Source organism: Conger conger, chromosome 16 (genome assembly GCF_963514075.1).
Source record: "Conger conger chromosome 16, fConCon1.1, whole genome shotgun sequence".
NCBI classification, from domain to species: domain Eukaryota; kingdom Metazoa; phylum Chordata; class Actinopteri; order Anguilliformes; family Congridae; genus Conger; species Conger conger.
In genome coordinates this window covers 39,118,521-39,138,730 of record NC_083775.1, presented here as the reverse complement: position 1 = coordinate 39,138,730, position 20,210 = coordinate 39,118,521, and the positions used below count along the sequence as shown (strand labels likewise).

The 20,210-nt window shown below is 44.9% G+C and overlaps 2 protein-coding genes across 9 annotated transcripts in view; both read left to right on the top strand.

Annotated features, from left to right (window-relative positions):
• On the top strand, positions 1-6,208 carry lin7b (lin-7 homolog B (C. elegans)). The gene is made up of 6 exons (XM_061224645.1): positions 1-111; positions 802-920; positions 1,880-1,951; positions 3,833-4,042; positions 4,665-4,828; positions 5,589-6,208. Exons 1-6 carry the CDS (start codon positions 75-77, stop codon positions 5,608-5,610), a joined length of 624 nt encoding a protein of 207 aa, XP_061080629.1. The 5' UTR covers positions 1-74; the 3' UTR covers positions 5,611-6,208.
• Positions 6,209-17,270: 11,062 nt separating this feature from the next.
• Positions 17,271-20,210, top strand: part of LOC133115281 (potassium voltage-gated channel subfamily C member 1-like) — a 113,458-nt gene continuing 110,518 nt past the window's right edge. For all 8 annotated transcript variants that reach the window (XR_009705616.1, XR_009705617.1, XM_061225128.1 and 5 more), the window contains exon 1: positions 17,271-18,128. The gene's annotated coding sequence lies outside the window, so the exon portion shown is untranslated. The remainder of the gene's footprint in view (positions 18,129-20,210) is intronic.

Genomic DNA, 20,210 nt, shown 5'->3' with positions numbered 1-20,210 from the left:
TGTGATGTCATCGAACACGGCCAAAGGCTTCTCGGTGATGTCATGGTATTATCATATGGGCGAACAAAACAGACATGGCGGCGATGACGGAGTCTCTCAGCTTAGAAAGAGGTAGCTAGCTAGCTAGCCGTACTGTTGTGTTACTACTCAGCGTTGCAAACTGTGTGCATTGTACTCATCCGCTAAGATGACAGTTGCATTAAAAGTCTTGACATTTTACCGTAATATTTAATGAATCGTAGGAACGAGACTGTTTTTTACCCGCTTGAGCGCTTGCAATGGCTAACAAGGGATTAGCTAGCCAAAGAGAACTAGCAAACCAGCAATATAAACCTAACGAACCAGTTTGTCCTCAATTGATAATTGTTTTGTCTTTTTATTGATATATAGTTTAGTCATATTACGTTAGATAAACTAATAATGCACGTGGATTTTTGTCTGCTTAGTTCAAGCAATTTATATTATTTGTACGTATTGTGCAGGTTGTGCATGACGTTATGATCATCACTTTGATTCCGTTGGTGTCAGCTGTGATACTGCTTCAGTTTGCGAACCGCTAGCTAGACAGTTTCATGAACCAACTTTAAAAAAAAAAAAAAAGGAAAAAAAGTGCTTGCTGTTCTCTCGCGTGTTGGTTGGTTGTTGGCACCGGCCACCCAGTGTGATTCTCTAATACGGCACTGAGCTAGAGTAACAATAAACAAGTAACGTTAAGACACCCGCTAAGAGTGAAGCTGAAGGTAGATTAATTATCCTCGCCAAGATGCATTGTCGTAATTTTGCATCTCTCTTTCTCGAAAGATGTGTGCAGAGTGATCGAGCTGCTCGACAGATTGCAGAGAAGCGGTGAGCTTCCCCCGCCGAAACTGCAAGCTCTACAGCGGGTCCTCCAGAGCAAATTCTGCGCCGCAATTAGAGAGGTGTGTGTGTACCTCTCGTAACCCCTTGTCCTTGTATTGCTGTGGCCTAGTTGTACTCTGCGCCTCGATTTTGAGCAGTAGCCTATTGCGTTTAGCTGCAGGGACATACACTCTCAATGAAGGGAAAATAAGAAGCTGAACTAAAAGCGTAGGGTTGGCATGCACTGCTAATCCCAGCACTCCGTGCATAGACCAGAGTAATCCAATCAGTGGATGTGTTCTTGCTTGTGAGTTGCGCTGTGGGCAGTGATATGGCCGTTACTGCCGCGGTATTCACATTGGGCGTTGCTGGCCCTCAATTACATCCTAACGCTAGGATTCAGATCACTGAGACTATTCTCGTATTATTTTGCTTAAAGGAGCACTGCCACACTTTTTTGACTTTATTTTATTTAGATTTAATTCTTAAGTTATATGTGTAGGAATTTTTAGAATCACCGTCAGTGTAGCCGTTTCCTAGACATGGGGCAAAACTGATCAAAACAAACGCGTCCAGTGACGTCACTGAACGTGTTTGGCTTGACTCTCCAGCCTGTTTGAGCGGTAACGGGCGCTCAAACTCCACCTATGAACACAGACGGCCACCCATCCAGGCGATCACATGACACTCCCAGGAAAATACAGTAACGTTGGCATACAGATATCAGGGAACCTAACTTGGGTAGTCTGGGCAGTTTTAGCCAAGTTTCGGCATTGCTCCACTGTAGCCGTCAACGCCAGCAATTTGTCATTCTACCGGCTCCATTGCAGCCATCACCATCATCAATAAATCTGACAGGCTACTGTTGTGTTTTGCAAGCTCACTTTACATTAAAATCATTCAAATCAATTTCTCATTCAAATCAATTCACTATATGGGAATTCTAGCTGTCCCTAGGGCTACTAGTCTTGGGGTATTTAATAGTAATGGTCAGTGAGGGACTGTGTTGGTTCTCACTGTCTTGCTCCTGCTCTCTCAGGTGTACGAGCAGCTCTATGACACGCTGGACATCATCGGGGGGCCTGAGGTCCGGGCCCAAGCTACTGCTAAGGTAAGGACAGCACACAGAGGCTCACTCACTCTGGCCTGGGCCCATTAATGTACATGTACCCGGCGCCCCCTGTAGGCTGAATAGGCAACTGCCAAAGGGCCTTCTGCAGCCAAAGAGACAAGCTGAGATCACAAATGAATTCCCTTTTTCCTGAATTTTTAAAATAAAGTAAATTCTTTCACACCAAGCTGCGTTACTTGAATGCTGAATTTTGCAAAGCACTATGTGGAATCCTGCACACATGCCAGTCAGACTCCTGCAGTTTGCCATCCCGAAGACATACTCAATTTAATTAAATTGTCTTTGTCCCAAAGACGCTTTACATAGTACCAGAAGGTAAGAAACAATGTGATGCCAGCCCTAAGCTCCCAAATAGCATGAGGTAAACGACTCCCTCGCGCGGGGAGAAAAATCCTAAAACAGTGGCGGGAAAAAACAAAATCTGGAGAGGAACCCGGCAATAGGGGGATGCCCATCCTCCGCTGGCCTATTGGTTGAGATGATAACAGGTCAGATATTAAACTCACAGGTAAACTAGAAACACGGTTTCTGCTTTTAACACGGTTGACTCGCACACTCTATGCGACCGCCTCCTGGAATTAGAGGTCAACCCAACTCTGATTTTGTGGATAAAATACTTTTTATTGGATAGACCCCAGCATGTTATGGTCAATGGTTTTACATCCAAAAACTATATTTTAAACACAGGAGTTCCCCAGGGCTGTGTTTTATCCCCCATTTTATTTTCAATTTACACAAACAACATCACCTGCAACAACAACATGGACTCACTATTAAAGTATGCAGATGACATGGCCCTGGTAGCTCATATCAGGGATGTGAACTCCCTCTCTGCATACCATGAACTGGTGGGCAAGCTCATGACCTGGATAGAGGAAAGCTCCTTGGAACTTAACATCTCAAAAACCAAGGAACTGCGCTGTGGGGGGAAGTGTTCACCTAATTCCCTCCACCCCCTCTTTGAATCCCTGAGGCTGCATGGGCAGGCAGTGGAGCAGGTTGAGGCCTTCAAGTACCTGGGTATGGAGATAGATAGGTGCCTGTCCTTCTCCCACTACACTGACTCAGTGTACAAGAAGGCACAGCAACGCCTGTTCCTGCTGAGGAAACTCAGGGATTTTAATGTCAAGAAGGACATTTTAACAGTTGTTTACAAATCACTGATTGAATCAATTCTCACCTTCAATATCTCCTCCTGGTTCAACTTCACATCTGTTAAGAGCAAATCAAAGCTCTCCCGGGTCATTAATCAAGCAAGTAAAATAATTGGCGTAAATCAAACTCAACTATCTGTACTCCACACACAAGCAATAGAAAGGAAAGCTAACCACATCACATCAGATTTCAGACGTCCCCTGCATAAGTCTTTCCAGCTATTACCATCAGGCCGCCGTTACAAAGTTCCCTCCCTCAGGAAAAACATTTACCGAAACTCATTTATTCCCACTGCCATCAGAACCTTAAACAATCAATAACAACCCCCCCCCCCCCCCCCCCCAACCACCACCCAGTTTTGTGTCAGGTCTGGGTTTTTTTTGTCTCTGTTGTGCCACGCTGGAGATGATTTTCTGTCATGTCAGACAATAAAGTTTTTCTGATTCTGATTCTGATTCTGAAAGTCCACATGGATGGATGTAGAGTATGCCGTTCAGAGGGGATGAGTCTGTAGCTCCAGTAGCTGTGTTGAAGCGTGGATATGAGCCGGGCTGCTGCGGGGGTCCAGTCACCCCCCCCAGTCACATCTGTAGTGTGTGTATGTACCTGACCACAGTGACTGCAGTCAGTCATATCTGTACTCTGTTTGTCTCCCAGGCCACAGTGAGTGCAGTCAGTCATATCTGTACTCTGTTTGTCTCCCAGGCCACAGTCGCAGCCTTTGCCGCGAGTGAGGGCCACGCCCATCCCCGGGTGGTGGAGCTTCCCAAAACGGAGGAGGGGCTGGGCTTCAACATCATGGGGGGGAAAGAGCAGAACTCGCCCATATACATCTCCAGGGTGATCCCCGGGGGCGTGGCCGACCGGCAGGGGGGGCTGAAGCGTGGGGACCAGCTGCTGTCCGTCAATGGAGTGGTGAGGGGGCGAGGCCTCGGGGGGAGGGCATTTTGGGCTAAGAGGGGGAGGGTATTTTTCAGAGAGTACCTCTGAGTGGGGGTGACTGCTGAGCTATGAGCCTGGTGTGAGGACTCCATACAAAAGTCATCTTTAGATTGTATTTTGCCCTGATCTCCCAGCAGAAATAATGTGGTGTGTATGTGTGTTCATGTGTATGTGTGTTTCCACGTATGTGTGTTTGCGCGTGTGTGTGTGTGTGCATGTGTGTGTGTGTGTTTTTGCGTGTGTGTGTGTGTGCGCGCGTGCGTGTGTGCGTGTGTGTTTGTGCGTGTGTGTTTGTGCGTGTTTGTGCGTGTGTGTCTGTCTGTGTGTGTGCGTGTGTGCGTGTGTGCGTGTGTGTCTATGTGTATGTGTGTGTGTGTGTGTGTGTGTGTGTGTGTGTGTGTGTGTGTTTGTGCGTGCGTGTGTGCGTGCGTGTGTGTGTGTGTGTGTGTGTGTGTGTGTGTGTGTGTGTGTGTGTTTGTGTGTTTGTGTGTGTGTGTGTGTGTGTGTGTGTGTGTGTGCGTGCGTGTGTGTGTGTTTGTGTGTGTGTGTGCGTGTGTGCATATGTGTGTGTGTGTGTGTGTGTGTACATATGCAGAGTGTGGAGGGCGAGCACCATGAGAAGGCGGTGGAGCTGCTGAAGGCCGCTCAGGGCTCGGTGAAGCTGGTGGTGCGCTACACGCCCAAGGTGCTGGAGGAGATGGAGGCGCGCTTCGAGAAGCTCCGCAGCGCCCGCCGGCGGCAGCAGCACACCAGTTACTCGTGAGCAAGCGCCTCTCCTTCCGCCCGTCAGCCTGGGCTCCTCAGAGCTGCGTGGCCAGGAACAAACTCTCCTTCACACTCGGACATTTGAGTTCATCCGTGATTGCCGGCACACGCTGTTCAGCCATTATGTAACATGTGCAATAAATTGTTTTTGAGGAAAAGGACAACCGGGCGATTGTTTTTAACTAGAATATTCACTATAGTTCTGTGAGAACACTAGCTAGAAGTTCTTGTTCCCATTGTATTTATTTTATTCTACCGTGTGATAGCAATGAGCTAAGAAAACTGCAGTCTAATATGATTCATAAAACATCTGCTTCAGTAGTTGCTTTCCACACAAGCCGTTTAGCTAGCCATTTAACTGACATTACTCCTGTTTGTAGTTAGTAATTGTTAGTAACTAGCCTATAGTTAGAAAATACAGTACTGGCTGCATTCACAGCAGTCAGCAGTCAAAGGTATGCCAAAATGCTCAACTAATATATCCAATACCAGAAACCATATGCAGAAAAGATAAAGGGTAGCTAACTTCAGCTAAACGTAACTAGTTATTGAATAAACCAACGCTAGCCACTGCTGCTAACACCAGTGGACTTCAGTCTGCTCTAGCCTGCCTGGAAGGGAGCTCTGCATAAGCACGCATGCTCACAAAGGCTGGCAAATTCAAGCCTGTGGTATTTTGGTACAGCTTTTTTTCTGCTTTTCAGGTCAAGCGTTGTGGTAGTGACTTTGCTAACCCCCTGTTTCTTACACACAGGTCTTTGGAGTCTCGAGGCTAATTGGTCTTGTCTTCAATCAAGCTAACATTAAGCCCGCCTACCCAAGCCCTCTGGTCCAATAGGAAGCCAGATGATTTAAGTGACCATGCAACGAAAAAGGAAATTTAAGTAGCTGTGTTAGATCTAGACTTGTTGTCAGATGTTTATCTAAATTAGACAGTGGTTTTAACACAGTTATCAGCAGATCTGAGTAATATTAGAGAAACCGCCCGAGATCATCCAAAAAAACCTTTGAGTAATTCTTTAACATTTAACTACTGATCTAGATTCTGTTTCAGTGGAGAGCTGAACAGAACTGTTTTTGTTTGTCTTGGTGAATGGAAATAGTGTATTGCATTGGTATATTTTGCAGGTTTCATTTATTTATTTGTTTGTTTGTATTTAGAGGAATTTCAGACTTGAGCAGCGACCTCATCGTGTCTCAGGGTCTCCTGAGCTTGTGTGCCTGCATACTTTGTATATGTTTGGCTCACACCATTCGGTTATTCATCATATACTTATTTATATATTTATTCATTAAATACCTATAGATTTTCATATTTGCATCTGGGTGTAATAGTGTATTGCCATTTCTGTATTAAATGATAGTTAACCTGAATTTCAACTGTGATTTGTTTTATTTCTGTATGGATTTTGTCATCCTCCAGTCCCTGCCTTGACACTATAGAAATGTCCCCGCATTTGACACTTTAGAAATGTCCCCGCATTGACACTTTAGAAATGTCCCTGCCATTCCATCCAATGTTAAACTGGATCTGAATCCAATCGAACATGCGATTTACATGCTGAAGATGGGACTGAAGGAAAAAAGTCCCCGAAACCAGCAGGAGCTGAAGAGGGCGGCACTACAGGCCTGGCAGAGCAGCACCAGGAGATATGGTGATGTCTATGGGTCATAGACTTCAGACAGACATTGCATGCAAAGGACATGCAGCCAAATATTACTTTATTCTACATTATATTACACTGTGTAATATTTTTTGATGTCTGAGAATTGAAGGGACTGGACAAACGGTTCTATAATTTCTAAACTGATATGGATGAAACTCAAACCGAAAGCGTCCAGCACCAAAACAATAAAACGTGTTGCTGTACAATGACTTACGGTGCCCATAGTTTAGATGTGTTGCTGTACAATGACTTACGGTGCCCATAGTTTAAATGTGTTGCTGTACAATGACTTACGGTGCCCATAGTTTAAATGTGTTGCTGTACAATGATTTACGGTGCCCATAGTTTAAATGTGTTGCTGTACAATGACTTACGGTGCCCATAGTTTAAATGTGTTGCTGTACAATGACTGATGGTGCCCATAGTTTTGCCGTTTTAAACAATTGCTGCTATTGCTGGACTGCACCACGTATGCATAAAACATCCGTCAGGTGCTCACGAAGCTGGCGAGTGCCCATACACCTGTTTTGGCCCATGGGGGTGACATTGAGGGGAAGGATAGGACTCCGATTGTGCCCGATATGCATGTGTGCAAGGCCGATTTCTATATGAATTTGTGCTAAGATTTTTGGTTTTCTATTACCCGCTGTTTTTTAATTGTGTGCACAATAGAAATATTCTGTGCGCCGGCTCTCTACATTCGTAAGAATGTACAAAGCCGGCGCACAGAATATTTCTATTGTGCACACAATTAAAAAACAGCGGGTAATAGAAAACCAAAAATCTTAGCACAAATTCATATAGAAATCGGTGCATTTTGACGTGCAAACGCGAAGATTCCGTTTACAGAATGGTTGCTTTTTAGTGTGTCCATTGGCTAAAAATGTCAATTTAATTTAACAAAGTGCTTTAAAAGTAATTTAATTTACAACGTACCTACGTATTTAAACAGATATCTCCCAGTAATCTCCATTGTCAAGCCTCAGCATGAGTTTTGCACAGTCGCCGGCTAACTCGCGTGAACAGGAGGTGTAACGTTAAAAGCACTTGTAAGAATGTCATCTCTACATCACCAGAAATATCAAGTTTCTTTTATTTATCTCTGGACTAGATCCAACAGCTGTCCGATGATTACGTCATTGGACGATTCAGCAAAATGGACAGGACCGGCAATCACTGGACTCGCAACAACTGCAGAGTGTGTATTTTCGGAGCAACAGGCCTTCGGAGCAATGGGCGTTCCTTTTCTGGATAACGGCTTTCGGATATTTTTCCCTGTTGACCCCGTATCAGAAACCCCAGATAGAGACACAGCGCAAGGGCATTTGGCCAGGTGAAGTCCAAGTTCCAGTGCCTGCACCACCTGAGTCACCCCACAAAGCCCCAAGTGAATATCTGAGTTGTCTTCTTTACATTTAATCCCCCCTTAATTATAACAAGAAGCACAAATTAGATCAAATTGTCATATTATATTTGAACTTCTAAGTTGCCTGCTGGGTGCGTTGGGGGGTGAGGAGGAAGAGAGAAAGGCATGATTAAAATATGATCACAAAGGCTTGTGTTGTCATTGTAAGTCAAACGTATTTTATTTGCAAACCTATTTAAAATGTAACACTGCAAACCCATTCGGTGGTGTTTATCCAAGGGGACTGTTCGGTGCAATGAGAATGTTTTAGGTCATTTTATTCCTTCCAGTTTTTATTTTCACTGCTTGTAAATGTTCACATGCGCTGAGGAGGTGATTGGTTGATAGGCTGTAGGTAGGGCGGGTCAATATGTTACGAATGTAGCGGTATTTCCATGGTGACTAAGTCCAAACAAACCTCGAAAACATAAGCAACGGCAGGCGAACGCACACTTTGGTTTATCCTATGTATAGTGATCAATTTGCTGTAACAATATCGTTTTTTTTTAGTAACGTTAGATTTTCCCCCTAGCTTACATTTCTCCGCTTACGTTAGCTAGTTGCTACATAGCTACTTAAGTTTGCTGTACATCTGCAAAAGAGAGTGGGGACATTCGGCTAACTTATATTGTGGCGCTATTCTTTTTTGGAGATTTTGTGACACCCTCTGAGAAATGGATGTGATGGAGAAAAAGAGCCAAAGCCTGAACCAAACGAGTACCGGTATTGGACACGTTTACAGAGGGCGGTTGCCAAGTGACATTAACATTGAAAGCCAACGGGTTCGTTCGTCTTCCGTCCGATCTTAGCTACAGCTCATACTAGATACTGTCGTTGTTAGCTATAGACTGCATTTTCTTTACATTTACGTTATCGTGTCTGTGTTTTCTATGCCCTTGTTTTCCTAATCCAAGTCCAGTGGCATGCACAGAATAGCCTTTTTAAAATTAATTCCCGGTGGGCTATTTCAACTGAGCAGACTGAGGGTCTTGTGTATGTTAGGGAACTTAACCACAACTGACCTGAAAAATAACAGCAAAATATATTGCATTGCAGATGCTCATATCTGACATAAATAAATATATTGCTTTGTCACTACAGCTACTAATAATACATTGCTAACATAGTTATCGTTAGCTAAAATGTATTACCGTGACCAATATGTAGCCTTATAAGACTGTCGCTGTGGTCAGTGTGCTAACCCTCCCCCCTGCCTCTGTTTTAGGGCGACTCCCTCCCCCCACTGCTCCGCCGGCCCCGCCGGCTTCCCCCGACCAGGCACTTCGCGTCCTCGGCCCGATGGGAGCATGACCAGAAGCCGCTGGCGGGTCCGCTAACACAAGCGCGGTATTCAATGGCTGCCCCGCACTGGACCGCAAACTCCGTGGATGAGCTTGGAGATAGGGTGATCTGTTTTTCTTTTTCTTTTCCACGATTAATACAGTAAAAAGTCTTGGGTTTAACCTCCCTAATCACACTGGCGGGGGAGACGGACTAGACTGTAGGCTAACACTAACAATACATACAGTACTAGGGACATAAGGGCATAGCCATGAGATTAGATTCATCATACTGTAACTAGGCATATTAAACCTGTGTAGTGTACTATTATTACGGTTATGACATCTATTAATAAAACATTAATATGAATGCCTTTTCCAAAAACATATGGGGTCTTTTTTTATGATTTAATGGCTGGTTTCACAGACACAGATTAAGTCTAGTCCTAGGTGAAATTCTTTTTTGAATGGAAATTAACCATACAAATCTGAATTTAGTCTGTATTTAGCTTAATGTGTGTGAAACCAGCCCAGTCATTAAAAGAATACTCCAAAGACCCAATATATTTTTCAAAAGGACATTCAATGGTGGGCAGTAATAGATGTCATGACTGCAATAGCACGCATATTTCATATTTCATATGAGATTCATCGCAGTATGACAAATCTTTCATGGTTATGCCCTTATATTGTATATAGCTATCAGGAATGTGTTAGTCTATAGCAGGGATCAGCCGCTCACTGCTCTCGAGAGCCGAACTGCTGGTCTTCCACCCTCTCGTTCACCTGGGGAGGTGTGAAGGCAGTCTGGTCAATCGGAAGCAATGATGACCCTGGAGAAAAGCGAACCTCACATTTAATCCTGGAAATAAACAGAAAGATTTAGAAAAATATTACACAAATGTGAGTTTGCAAGAACTACTCGAAGACCAAAGAAGAGGAAGGACTGCTCCACCTGACCTCACTGAACATTTATGGGGCACGTGAAGCCAAGCATTCAGTAACATCTCAGGATGCTCTTTGGAACATTGTCAAATAATACTGGGATAACATGGATCATCAGGTTTTGTATGGAGTCCATGTCAGCTCGAGTGCACTTTGCCATTAAAGCAAAAGGGGGACATACCAAATACTAAAAGATTCTCAAAGATTTCACTCAAATTGTTATGCTGATAATATAATTTGCCATTAAAAAGTTTGTATTAAATTAGAAAAGAATGCAGAATATAAGCGTTTTCAGCAGTGCTCTCAGACTTTAGGGCCCCGCTGTAGCTAACCCCCCCTCTGTCTCCCAGCTGAGGGACTGCTGCTCGGCCAGGATGAGCTCCCCGCCCGTCAGTGAGACCCAGGGCCAGTACAGGGGCCACAGCGCCCCCCAGAGGCCGGAGCCACTGCACTACACCCCACTGCTGGTGAGACCAGGGGCTCTGCGCTGGGTTATACCCCCTGAGGGGGGCACTGCGCTGGGTTAAGCACCCCGGGAGGGGCATTGGGGCTGGGTTATACCCCCCGGGAGGGGCATTGGGGCTGGGTTATACCCCCGTGAAGGGCAGGATGGAGGCAGTGGAGTGGATAGAGCTTGAGATCCTGTGATCTAAGAACGGAGCAATTTGAAATCTAAATCTAGGAGCAATATTGCTGTGGACAGCTTAGAATGTGTGAAATATATGCAAATGCGTATTATTCCTGTTAAGCAAATATAGTGCCACTGGTGGCCGGTGGGGCCTGAGACCACCACTAGATGGCGGTATTGCGTCTTTATCGCTCATGGACTTTCTTATCTCTGAAGTGCTGCAGTTCAATGAATAGAATAGATATTAGATATTGAGTAGATATTCTTGTAGTGGCTGTAGCAGTCCGTAGCTGTAGCCTAATAAATATCACAGCTTATGAAAACCAAGAACGAGGTTTTATCGAGTATCGAGAAACTGGCAAAGATCAAAAGGTTAGGACCCACCATTCATAAAATATGAGCATCACCCAAGCTGGAAAGGATAAAAACCACAGATCCGGAGTGGTTCCAGAGATCTCCTGTCGGGATGTGGTAGGCTTCACTAGCTTCGGCAAATCCTTTGAATCCATTTTAGCTAGACCAGCAACATGCAGTGCTTTTGTAAATTTCACCACAGATAGTAAGATTAGTTAAAGGTACAATAGGTAACATTGTTTGTGTTAAAACATTGTTACAAGGCCATTGTAAATTGCTCCCTCTCATTGAAAAAGGCTCACTGACATGTTGACTCACCCTCTGCCTGTGTTTAGTTTTTAAATCCGGGTTTCAAAATATACAGTTGATGGACCGACACTCTGTACCAAAACATTGTATAGCTGTACACTAATTCAACCTCATTGGTTGAAAATTGGTTCCAATTGCCACAGCCAATGGCGTGGGGGAAGGGTCTCAATGTCAGCGCGTTCACAGAGAAGGGGGCGGGACAAACAGTGAAGGTGTTTGTTACTGCAACTCCTCTCTTGACCATGAGAAGTCTGAAATGACCTATTGCACCTTTAAGAAAATGAGCAGAAAAAACAAACAAATTAAGATTCACTCCTGCCCTTCTGCTGGGCTCGTTTGCGTTGAATAATTCTCTGATGTAGCTTGTTGTGCTAATACTAGTCATACAGTAGTTTTCTGCATTATTGAGAAATTAATGAAAATAGTTGCCATATGCTACACATAATTTCAGGGAGATTGGGCTGATATTGTAGCCTATTTAACAATTAATTAGCTGTTTTTTTTTGCTGTTAATTTGCTCTGTGTGGTAGCCTAATATTTGACTGTCATGAAGCACAAAATGGCCGTTTGTCTGTTTTAATTGTCTACGTTTATTTCACCTTGTCCTCACTGCATAGTGTAGCTGCAGACCAGTTTCCCCACAATGTAAACAGGTAATTATACCAGCTTGATTAACTGATAATTATGCTAGCTTGATTAACTGATAATTATGCCAGCTCCCCTGATTACATTCGTGTGCGATCAAATACTAAATTGGCAATGATCGAGCCAAATCATAAACCACTTTTTTACTACATTTTCCTCCCAAATTTACATTTGAATGTAATTTATTTAAAATGCAAAGCCCATCTGCGCTCTCTGGATAGGCTACTTTCTCGTAGCCCGATTTCGCCAGTGAGCAGCTCGTGATGTTATGAGGGTTTCATCGTTGTGTCAAACTAGCCAGGTTGAGCCTCACAATAGTCACAGCCTGTAGTGTAGTGGTTAAGGTACATGACTGTAGTGTAGTGGTTAAGGTACATGACTGTAGTGTAGTGGTTAAGGTACATGACTGTAGCGTAGTGGTTAAGGTACATGACTGTAGCGTAGTGGTTAAGGTACATGACTGTAGTGTAGTGGTTAAGGTACATGATTGTAGTGTAGTGGTTAAGGTACATGACTGTAGCGTAGTGGTTAAGGTACATGACTGTAGTGTAGTGGTTAAGGTACATGACTGTAGCGTAGTGGTTAAGGTACATGACTGTAGTGTAGTGGTTAAGGTACATGACTGTAGCGTAGTGGTTAAGGTACATGACTGTAGTGTAGTGGTTAAGGTACATGACTGTAGTGTAGTGGTTAAGGTACATGACTGTAGCGTAGTGGTTAAGGTACATGACTGTAGTGTAGTGGTTAAGGTACATGACTGTAGGTAGTGGTTAAGGTACCTGATTGTAGCGTAGTGGTTAAGGTACATGACTGTAGTGTAGTGGTTAAGGTACATGACCCTGTAGCGTAGTGGTTAAGGTACATGACTGTAGCGTAGTGGTTAAGGTACATGACTGTAGCGTAGTGGTTAAGGTACATGGCTGTAGTGTAGTGGTTAAGGTACATGACTGTAGCGTAGTGGTTAAGGTACATGACTGTAGTGTAGTGGTTAAGGTACATGACTGTAGCGTAGTGGTTAAGGTACATGACTGTAGTGTAGTGGTTAAGGTACATGACTGTAGTGTAGTGGTTAAGGTACATGACTGTAGTGTAGTGGTTAAGGTACATGACTGTAGCGTAGTGGTTAAGGTACATGACTGTAGCGTAGTGGTTAAGGTACATGACTGTAGGTAGTGGTTAAGGTACATGACTGTAGTGTAGTGGTTAAGGTACATGACTGTAGTGTAGTGGTTAAGGTACATGACTGTAGGTAGTGGTTAAGGTACATGACTGTAGTGTAGTGGTTAAGGTACATGACTGTAGGTAGTGGTTAAGGTACATGACTGTAGCGTAGTGGTTAAGGTACATGACTGGGACCTGTAAGGTAGGTAGTTCAATCCCCGGTGTAGCCACAGCAAAATCTGTTGGCTCCGCCCAGCTGTCCTTGAGCAAGGCCCTTAACCCTACATTGCTCCCAGGGGGATTGTCTCCTGCTTAGTCTAATCAACTGTATGTCACTTTGGATAAAAGCATCAGCTATGTATAATGTAATGCTAGGCATTTGCTTTGACATTTCACACAGGCGCTGAGCAGACAGTTTGAGACGGATCGAGCCCCTGTCCTGAACATGCCCAACATCAGCACGACTCAGGCGGATTACAGGCGCTATGGCAGGTAAGCTCCACTAGAGGGCAGTAGCAGACAAACATCCATATTCTCCCATGCCCTATCACCGTTGGGTAACCCATGGGGAGGGAATGAATGACTCCAGTTTGGCTGGCATTAAAAACCTGGCTCACCCGTTCATGGGCTTGACTGGGTTTTGATGCACATTTGTGCTGGTTTCGGTTTCAGTACATAATCCAGATTACTTGCTTTTACTGTTTCACATTCTTTTCATGCAGTAATGTCCACTCAGTGAGCACTTTAATGGGTATTTATTAGACTTATTGGTTGTCTGCTGCTGTAGCCCATCCTCTAAGAGGTTTGATGCGTTGTGTGTACAGAGATGCTCTTCTGCATACCACTGTTGTAATGTGTGGTTATTTGCATTACTGTCACATTACTGTCAGCTTCAACCAGTCTGGCCCTTCTCCTCTGACCTCTCTCATTAGCAACGTGTTTCTGTCTGCAGAACTGCTGTTCACTCGATGCTTTTTGTTTTTTGCACCATTCTCTGCAAACCCTAGAGACTAATGTGCGTGAAAATCCCAGGAGATCAGCAGTTTATTTTATTTAAAAAAACGTTTTAGTGCTTTTTCAGCTTTATTGGATAGAAGTGGTTGGTGCTCAACAGGCTGCGCCACCAAGACACCCCTGAGATCAGCAGTTTCTGAGATACTCAAACCAGCCTGTCTGCCACCAACAATCATTCCACGGCCCAAGTCACTTAGTTCACATTTCTTCCCCATTCTGACATTTGGTCCGAAAAACTGCTGAACCTCTTGACCATGTCTGCATGCTTTTTATGCATTTAGTTTGCAGATTCCCGGATGACGACCACTTTCCTCTGTTTTGAATCTCTCCTTTTTTCCCCCCCGCAGGTCTGAGCTGTTCTTTCCCCGTGACTTTGACGAAGAGGCGTACAGAGACATGCCCCCTCCCCGGACTCCGCGCACAGCGTCGTGGCAGCCCTTCCTGCACCGGCCGGCCCGGCGTGTCCCCCACGGGGGTCAGACCACGGAGTACAGGGACACCTACGGAGCTCCCGGCGCCCCCACGGCCCCTCCCCAGCTCCCCGACTGGGCCGCCGCTCAGGCGGGAAGCCAGCTCTTCACTCACATTTTAAAGGTTCCCAAAATGTACAGAACAGAGAACCAGGGGTACGGGGGGAACACAACAGTGCTGGTCTGAGAGAGGGAGAGAGAGAGGGGGAGAGAGTGGAGGGAGAGAGGGGAAGAGTGGGGGAGAGAGAGGGAGAGAGGGAGAGAGAGGGGGGAGAGAGTGGGGGCAGGAGGAGGATATGCCAGGGAAACTTTATTTGGGAAACTTGAGGAAGACAAGGCAGTTATATATAGTGTATATATTTCCAATGAATATAGAGACAGAGATTAAAATGAATTTCATGAAAAAATTAAATAAAAATAGAAAACTTACCCCCTCATACAACCAAATTCGGTCACAATTGTGCTGAGAGTGGTTTTGAGATATTGTGCTTCAACGATAACAAAGTGAAGGGGTCTCCAAACAGATACAACTTTTTAAATGTTGCATTTGTTTCGTACTTTCAAATCATAATTTTGTGGAAAAATTTGCACATATATTTAATGCCCGATAAACAACATATTTATGACACTGACTAATTATTGTCAAAGATAGAACCTCATAGCTCAAATGTCTGGATTTGTAAAAAGAAAGTGAGATCAGGCAGACGGGTGTTAGCGTTGTTATCACGGCCGGCTCAGATGCATGCCGTGAGTGGAAGGGGGGGGGAGCTGGAGCAGGGAGGTCATCTGGAACCCTGTCTCCGGAGCCTCTCCTTCCTCTCTCTCCCTCTCTTCTGCCCACCTGCTCTCTCGCTCCCCCTCTCCTCCCCCTCTCCTTTCCTCAGGCTGCATGCCAGACAGCAGGAGAGAGAGAGAGAGAGGAGGGTGGGGGGTGAATATAGCAAGATAAATATAAACAGGGAAAAGACTGAGGAGGTGGCGAAAACAGGTTACTGCACATAAATAAATCTCTGATTTACAGACGAACTAAACATCTGAAAAGCACACATATTTGATGGGCTCGGGAAAGCACTGTTATGAATGTAGTTTGGCAGGGATGCTCGGCAAGATGTCCAGCGGGACTCCATGTACCAGAAATGTATGTGGCCCTGACATTCTTAAAGTTTGTTATGTAATCTTGAGGAAAATTTGAGGAGAGGAGCCAATTGCACAGACCCAACTGATCCAAAAAGGTATCACCAATCAAATGGAATTTCAAACGGGTCATTTGATACACACACTGACGTAGGTGACTCATGACCTGCCCTATTTCTGATACCTTCAGTTTATGTCATGTACAGGGCATAGAAATATAAGTAGTCAAATGGTTTGTACTCTAGGTTAAGCTGATGTACAAGGTCACCATGGTTACGCCACTGTTTTTTGTTTTTTATTTTTATGAATCTCTTGGAGTAGGAGGTCAGGGTGGTGGATTTGTGCAAAATTAAAGCAAATTTGCGGGCCTTGAATGTCAGGTCAGGCGGGTAAAATGCGTGATCCCGGCTGTGCTAATCTCCCAGCAGCCATTGCACCAAGCTTTCTTCTCTCCATTACTAATCCGGCCAGGTTTATCCAGCCCTAACCTCCTTGGCTGTTTAGAAGGCAGCTATAGAGGTCATTTGAATGTTAAAAAATGAAACGCGTTGCATCGTTTCGGTGTTCAGCGCTAGTCCCTGCCCCGGCTGCCGTTTGCCGAGGTTTTTCCCACGTGTCGTATTTACTGTGGCGCGTGCCAAGACACGCAGTTTATCATTCCGTCTAGAGGGGGTCTGCGGTAATGCTGCCGCTACGGTGGCGAGAGAGATGGAGAGAGAGTGAGCGAGAGGGAGAGAGAGAGTGAGAGAGAGGGAGAGAGAGAGAGCGCCTGCCTGTATCCGTGCGTCTGCTCCAAACCTTTTCTTTCTAATTTTAGAAATTTAAGAAAAACTACTGGTTGTACTCTTATGGCAAATATCTTTGTTTTGATTTTTGATAATAAAAAAACCTGTTGTGTTATTTGTTTTGTTTACATTTACTTGTGTCTTCATGGGTTCGATAATTATGTGGGCACTCCCGAAAGAAACCTTTGTGCTGACTAGTCACATCAGGGTCAGTGGAGAGACGATGACCAACTGGACACACATTAACCCTACTCTGTACAGAGGCTGCTGGGAAGGGGAGGGGGAGGGGCAGGAAAGATGCATTTAAATATGAATGAATGAATTATGACGCAAAAAGTGTCCATTCTAAGGATTCTTTAGTTCAGTTCCATCACCATAACCGATTTATTTTTGTGTAATTGATTTAAATTAAGTGGTAGAAGTAGACACGTGTATCACGAAAGAGACATTAATATGCCAGACACGTCGTGATATTAGTGAACGAATGATGTATCTGGTTACATACTGCAGGGTACTGTTGGCTTGCAGTTGGCTAAAATCCACAGTGACCGGCCAATGGGTGGGGCTGGAGACGGCAATGGGGCACCGTTCGCTTTAAAGAGAAAAGGGGGGAGTAGACCGTTACACTACACTGGGAACAGTCTACACGGGAATCCCAATTTACGCCAATAAACACACCGATTCAGGAACAGACAGACAGACCGTGCCGTCTGTACATGGAGCAGATAGGCAGACACGTGAATGTCGTGGCACATTTTGACACGGTCGGCGTTTTGGTTTTGAATATGTGTATATAATATTCATATTTGCAGAGCAGTTTACAAATTGGCCGTCGATTTTGACTGCTGAAAAAAAGCAAAAAAAAAAAAAAAAAGGAAGAAGGGATGCTCTTTTGAGAAGAGAGAGCTAAAAATACACAGAAACGTGCGTGCCGGTGGAAAGAGGAAAAAAGAGTGCAAGCGAGCAAAAGAGGTGTTTCCGGGCACTGTTCATCCCGTCTTTTTGTTGTAACGCTTGGGGGAGGAAAGAAGAAGAATAGAGGAAGGTAGGGGAAGAGATAGAGTAGGTTCCATTTATAAAGTCTGATTGAATGAACATAATTAATACTACTGAGATCTGTAACGACGTAAGGGAAAGGTGGCTTTAAAATCGACAAAAATGTGCCAATATTTTGAGGCGAGACGCTGGCGGTGAATAGAAGAGGGCGAGAGAGATCATTAGACGTACAGTAGACACGCTCAATATGATTATTAATGCGCTGCTATAACGTTGAGTAACAATAATATTGACAAAATCCACACTTGTAGTCATTTTATCAAGGCAGGTGTGCGGGGGAAAACAGGCTTTGCACTGAGAACCGAAGATAAATTGGAAATTATTGTCCCTCCGATAATACAAACCAAAAGCAACGTTGTTTTTGCGTTTGTGTGTTGATGTGTGTGTGTCTGTATACACGCACACTGTACACACACTCAAACCAAGCCCGACCAAAATCAAGTAAGTACTCAAATAGGTGTCTGTGGTGCTTTGTGTAGTGGACGTCTTTGTACAGGTGGTAAAAAAAAACGTGAAAACGTGTGTTGTGGTGCATATGATGTATTCACAGGGGGCATAACTGCAGAAATACACAATTCATTCGTGAAACTCAACAAGTATAGTGTTCTGTTGTAATCCCCATGTAGCTGCAATGTGCGTGTGTGTATTTACCTTTTTATTTTGAGTCTGAGCCTTGAACTCAAATTTGTGAATCAGAGAGCTACTATAACCTAGGTTTAATATCCAACCATGGCACACGCACTGTTTTAAGTGTGCTCCGGCTCGGCACAAAAATACATAAGTCAGCAAAAACAGTTTAATATTATAAATGCGAGCTTTCGAGCTAGCCTACATAGCGCAACGGGCGCGTGCTCTGTTCGGGGTCAGTTCGTTAGCGCTGAGAAACTGCTGCATGGTTGAAAAATTGCGGGTGAGATAGACGGGGGGGGGGGGGGGGGAAATTATGGAAAGGTTAAGAGAAAGAAGACGATGGGAGGGGGAATTTAAAAGGTGGCATAGAAAAGGCGGCGTTGGTCAGGTCGACGAAGGAGCTGCAGAGGAAGAGGTCAGTAGAACAGAGAGGCGGCGGTGCGGCCCAACGCCCGCGTCCTTCAGGTCAATGTTGTGTGAAAACGAAGCCCCTTTGCGCCCGGCATTTTAAATACAAGCACTGCGCCTCCCGTGATTGCATCAATACGTCACCTCTCCTGGGTCACCTGCCTTCTCTGCTTCCGCACGTCAGATTTTCCGTCTGTCTGTCTGTCTGTCTGCCGATGCCCATTCGATGTGCCTTACTCCTCCTCTCTTGAATCTGTCTCCGTCTCCTTATGTTTTTTTTTTTTAATATAGAAAGACAGTAACCTAGAAATTACCCTTCTGCTTTTGAAAGGACATACTGCCCCAAATTCCTCTTGATTTATCAGCGCAGTTCCACAGCTGATGTAATAACTGTGTATCTAGCGTGTATACGCGGCCTATTTCTTTGCATATTAGCGTGCTTGCTTTTTCTTTTCTTTTTTTTTGCAGTTGTACCTGCACCCTACCCTGTTCTGGCCCCTTTGGGCACAGGCCAGGAGGATAACGCCCACTAGCGCTGTTGTACTGTAGAGGGCCTCTCAATTCAGCGAGCTTGCTAGGACATTACAAACCTTAGAAAACTGTCAGAATATAGATGTGATGTCACTTCCTTTTGGATGGTGATTTACTATTATTCACAACCCTGTACTGGCAGTACTTTCATTGGTGCATCTCGCTGTGACCTCTTCCTCCTCCATACCCTCTCCTCCTCATCCTCCACTTCTCTCACCGCCGCAGCAGACACCCTCCTTTCCCTCCGCTCTTTTCTGCACATCATCCTCTTCTCCCTCCTTCCCCCGAAGGTGCTCGCCCCGTCCCCAGCCCCCCTCCCTGTAAGAATAGTTGTGGCGGAGTTCATATGTGACTTAGGCTTAGCATAGTTACACCCCCCCTGCTGTCAACCTACGTCTCCCTCAGAGTTCCCCTGCGCCAAACGCAGAACTATAAAGAGCTCGTAATTAACCGGAAAGGGCAGTTTTTATTAATTAGGATTTAACGAGAAAGACGAGAAGAAGGGTGAGTGGAAGAGGGGGCCTTCGACTATCTTAAGAACATTGTTAGTTCTAGATATGGGAATAGCCTGGCCTGGTCCCAGCAGTCCCCAGATGAGCTAAATGCTCTCACACATCTCCCTCTCTCTGTCTCTCTCTCATGCACACACACATCTCTCTCTCTGTCTCTCTCCCTCTCTCTGTCTCTCTCTCCTTCTCTCACGCACACGCACATCTCTCTGTTTCCTCCTCCTGTGTGCACTCCTTTTTGGCAGCCTTCTTTTCACACTCTCCCTTGACCCTCTAATTGAGGGAGTGCGTGCATGCGTGCTTGTGTCTGTGTTTGCGTGTGCGTCTGTGTTTGTCTGCGTGCGTCTGTGTCTGCGCGTGTAAGCTGGTACCTACAGTAGGCGCTGTATGTATGTGTGCATGTGTGTGTGTGTGTGTGTGTGTACTGGGTGCTGGGAGTTGTATG

Bases quoted from the DNA above. Each gene is read 5' to 3' on its own strand.
- lin7b (XM_061224645.1), top strand. From the start codon at position 75: ATGGCGGCGATGACGGAGTCTCTCAGCTTAGAAAGAG. The intron at 1,952-3,832 runs GTAAGGACAGCA...TTTGTCTCCCAG, and splicing joins GGGCCCAAGCTACTGCTAAG to GCCACAGTCGCAGCCTTTGC. The intron at 4,043-4,664 runs GTGAGGGGGCGA...GTACATATGCAG, and splicing joins TGCTGTCCGTCAATGGAGTG to AGTGTGGAGGGCGAGCACCA.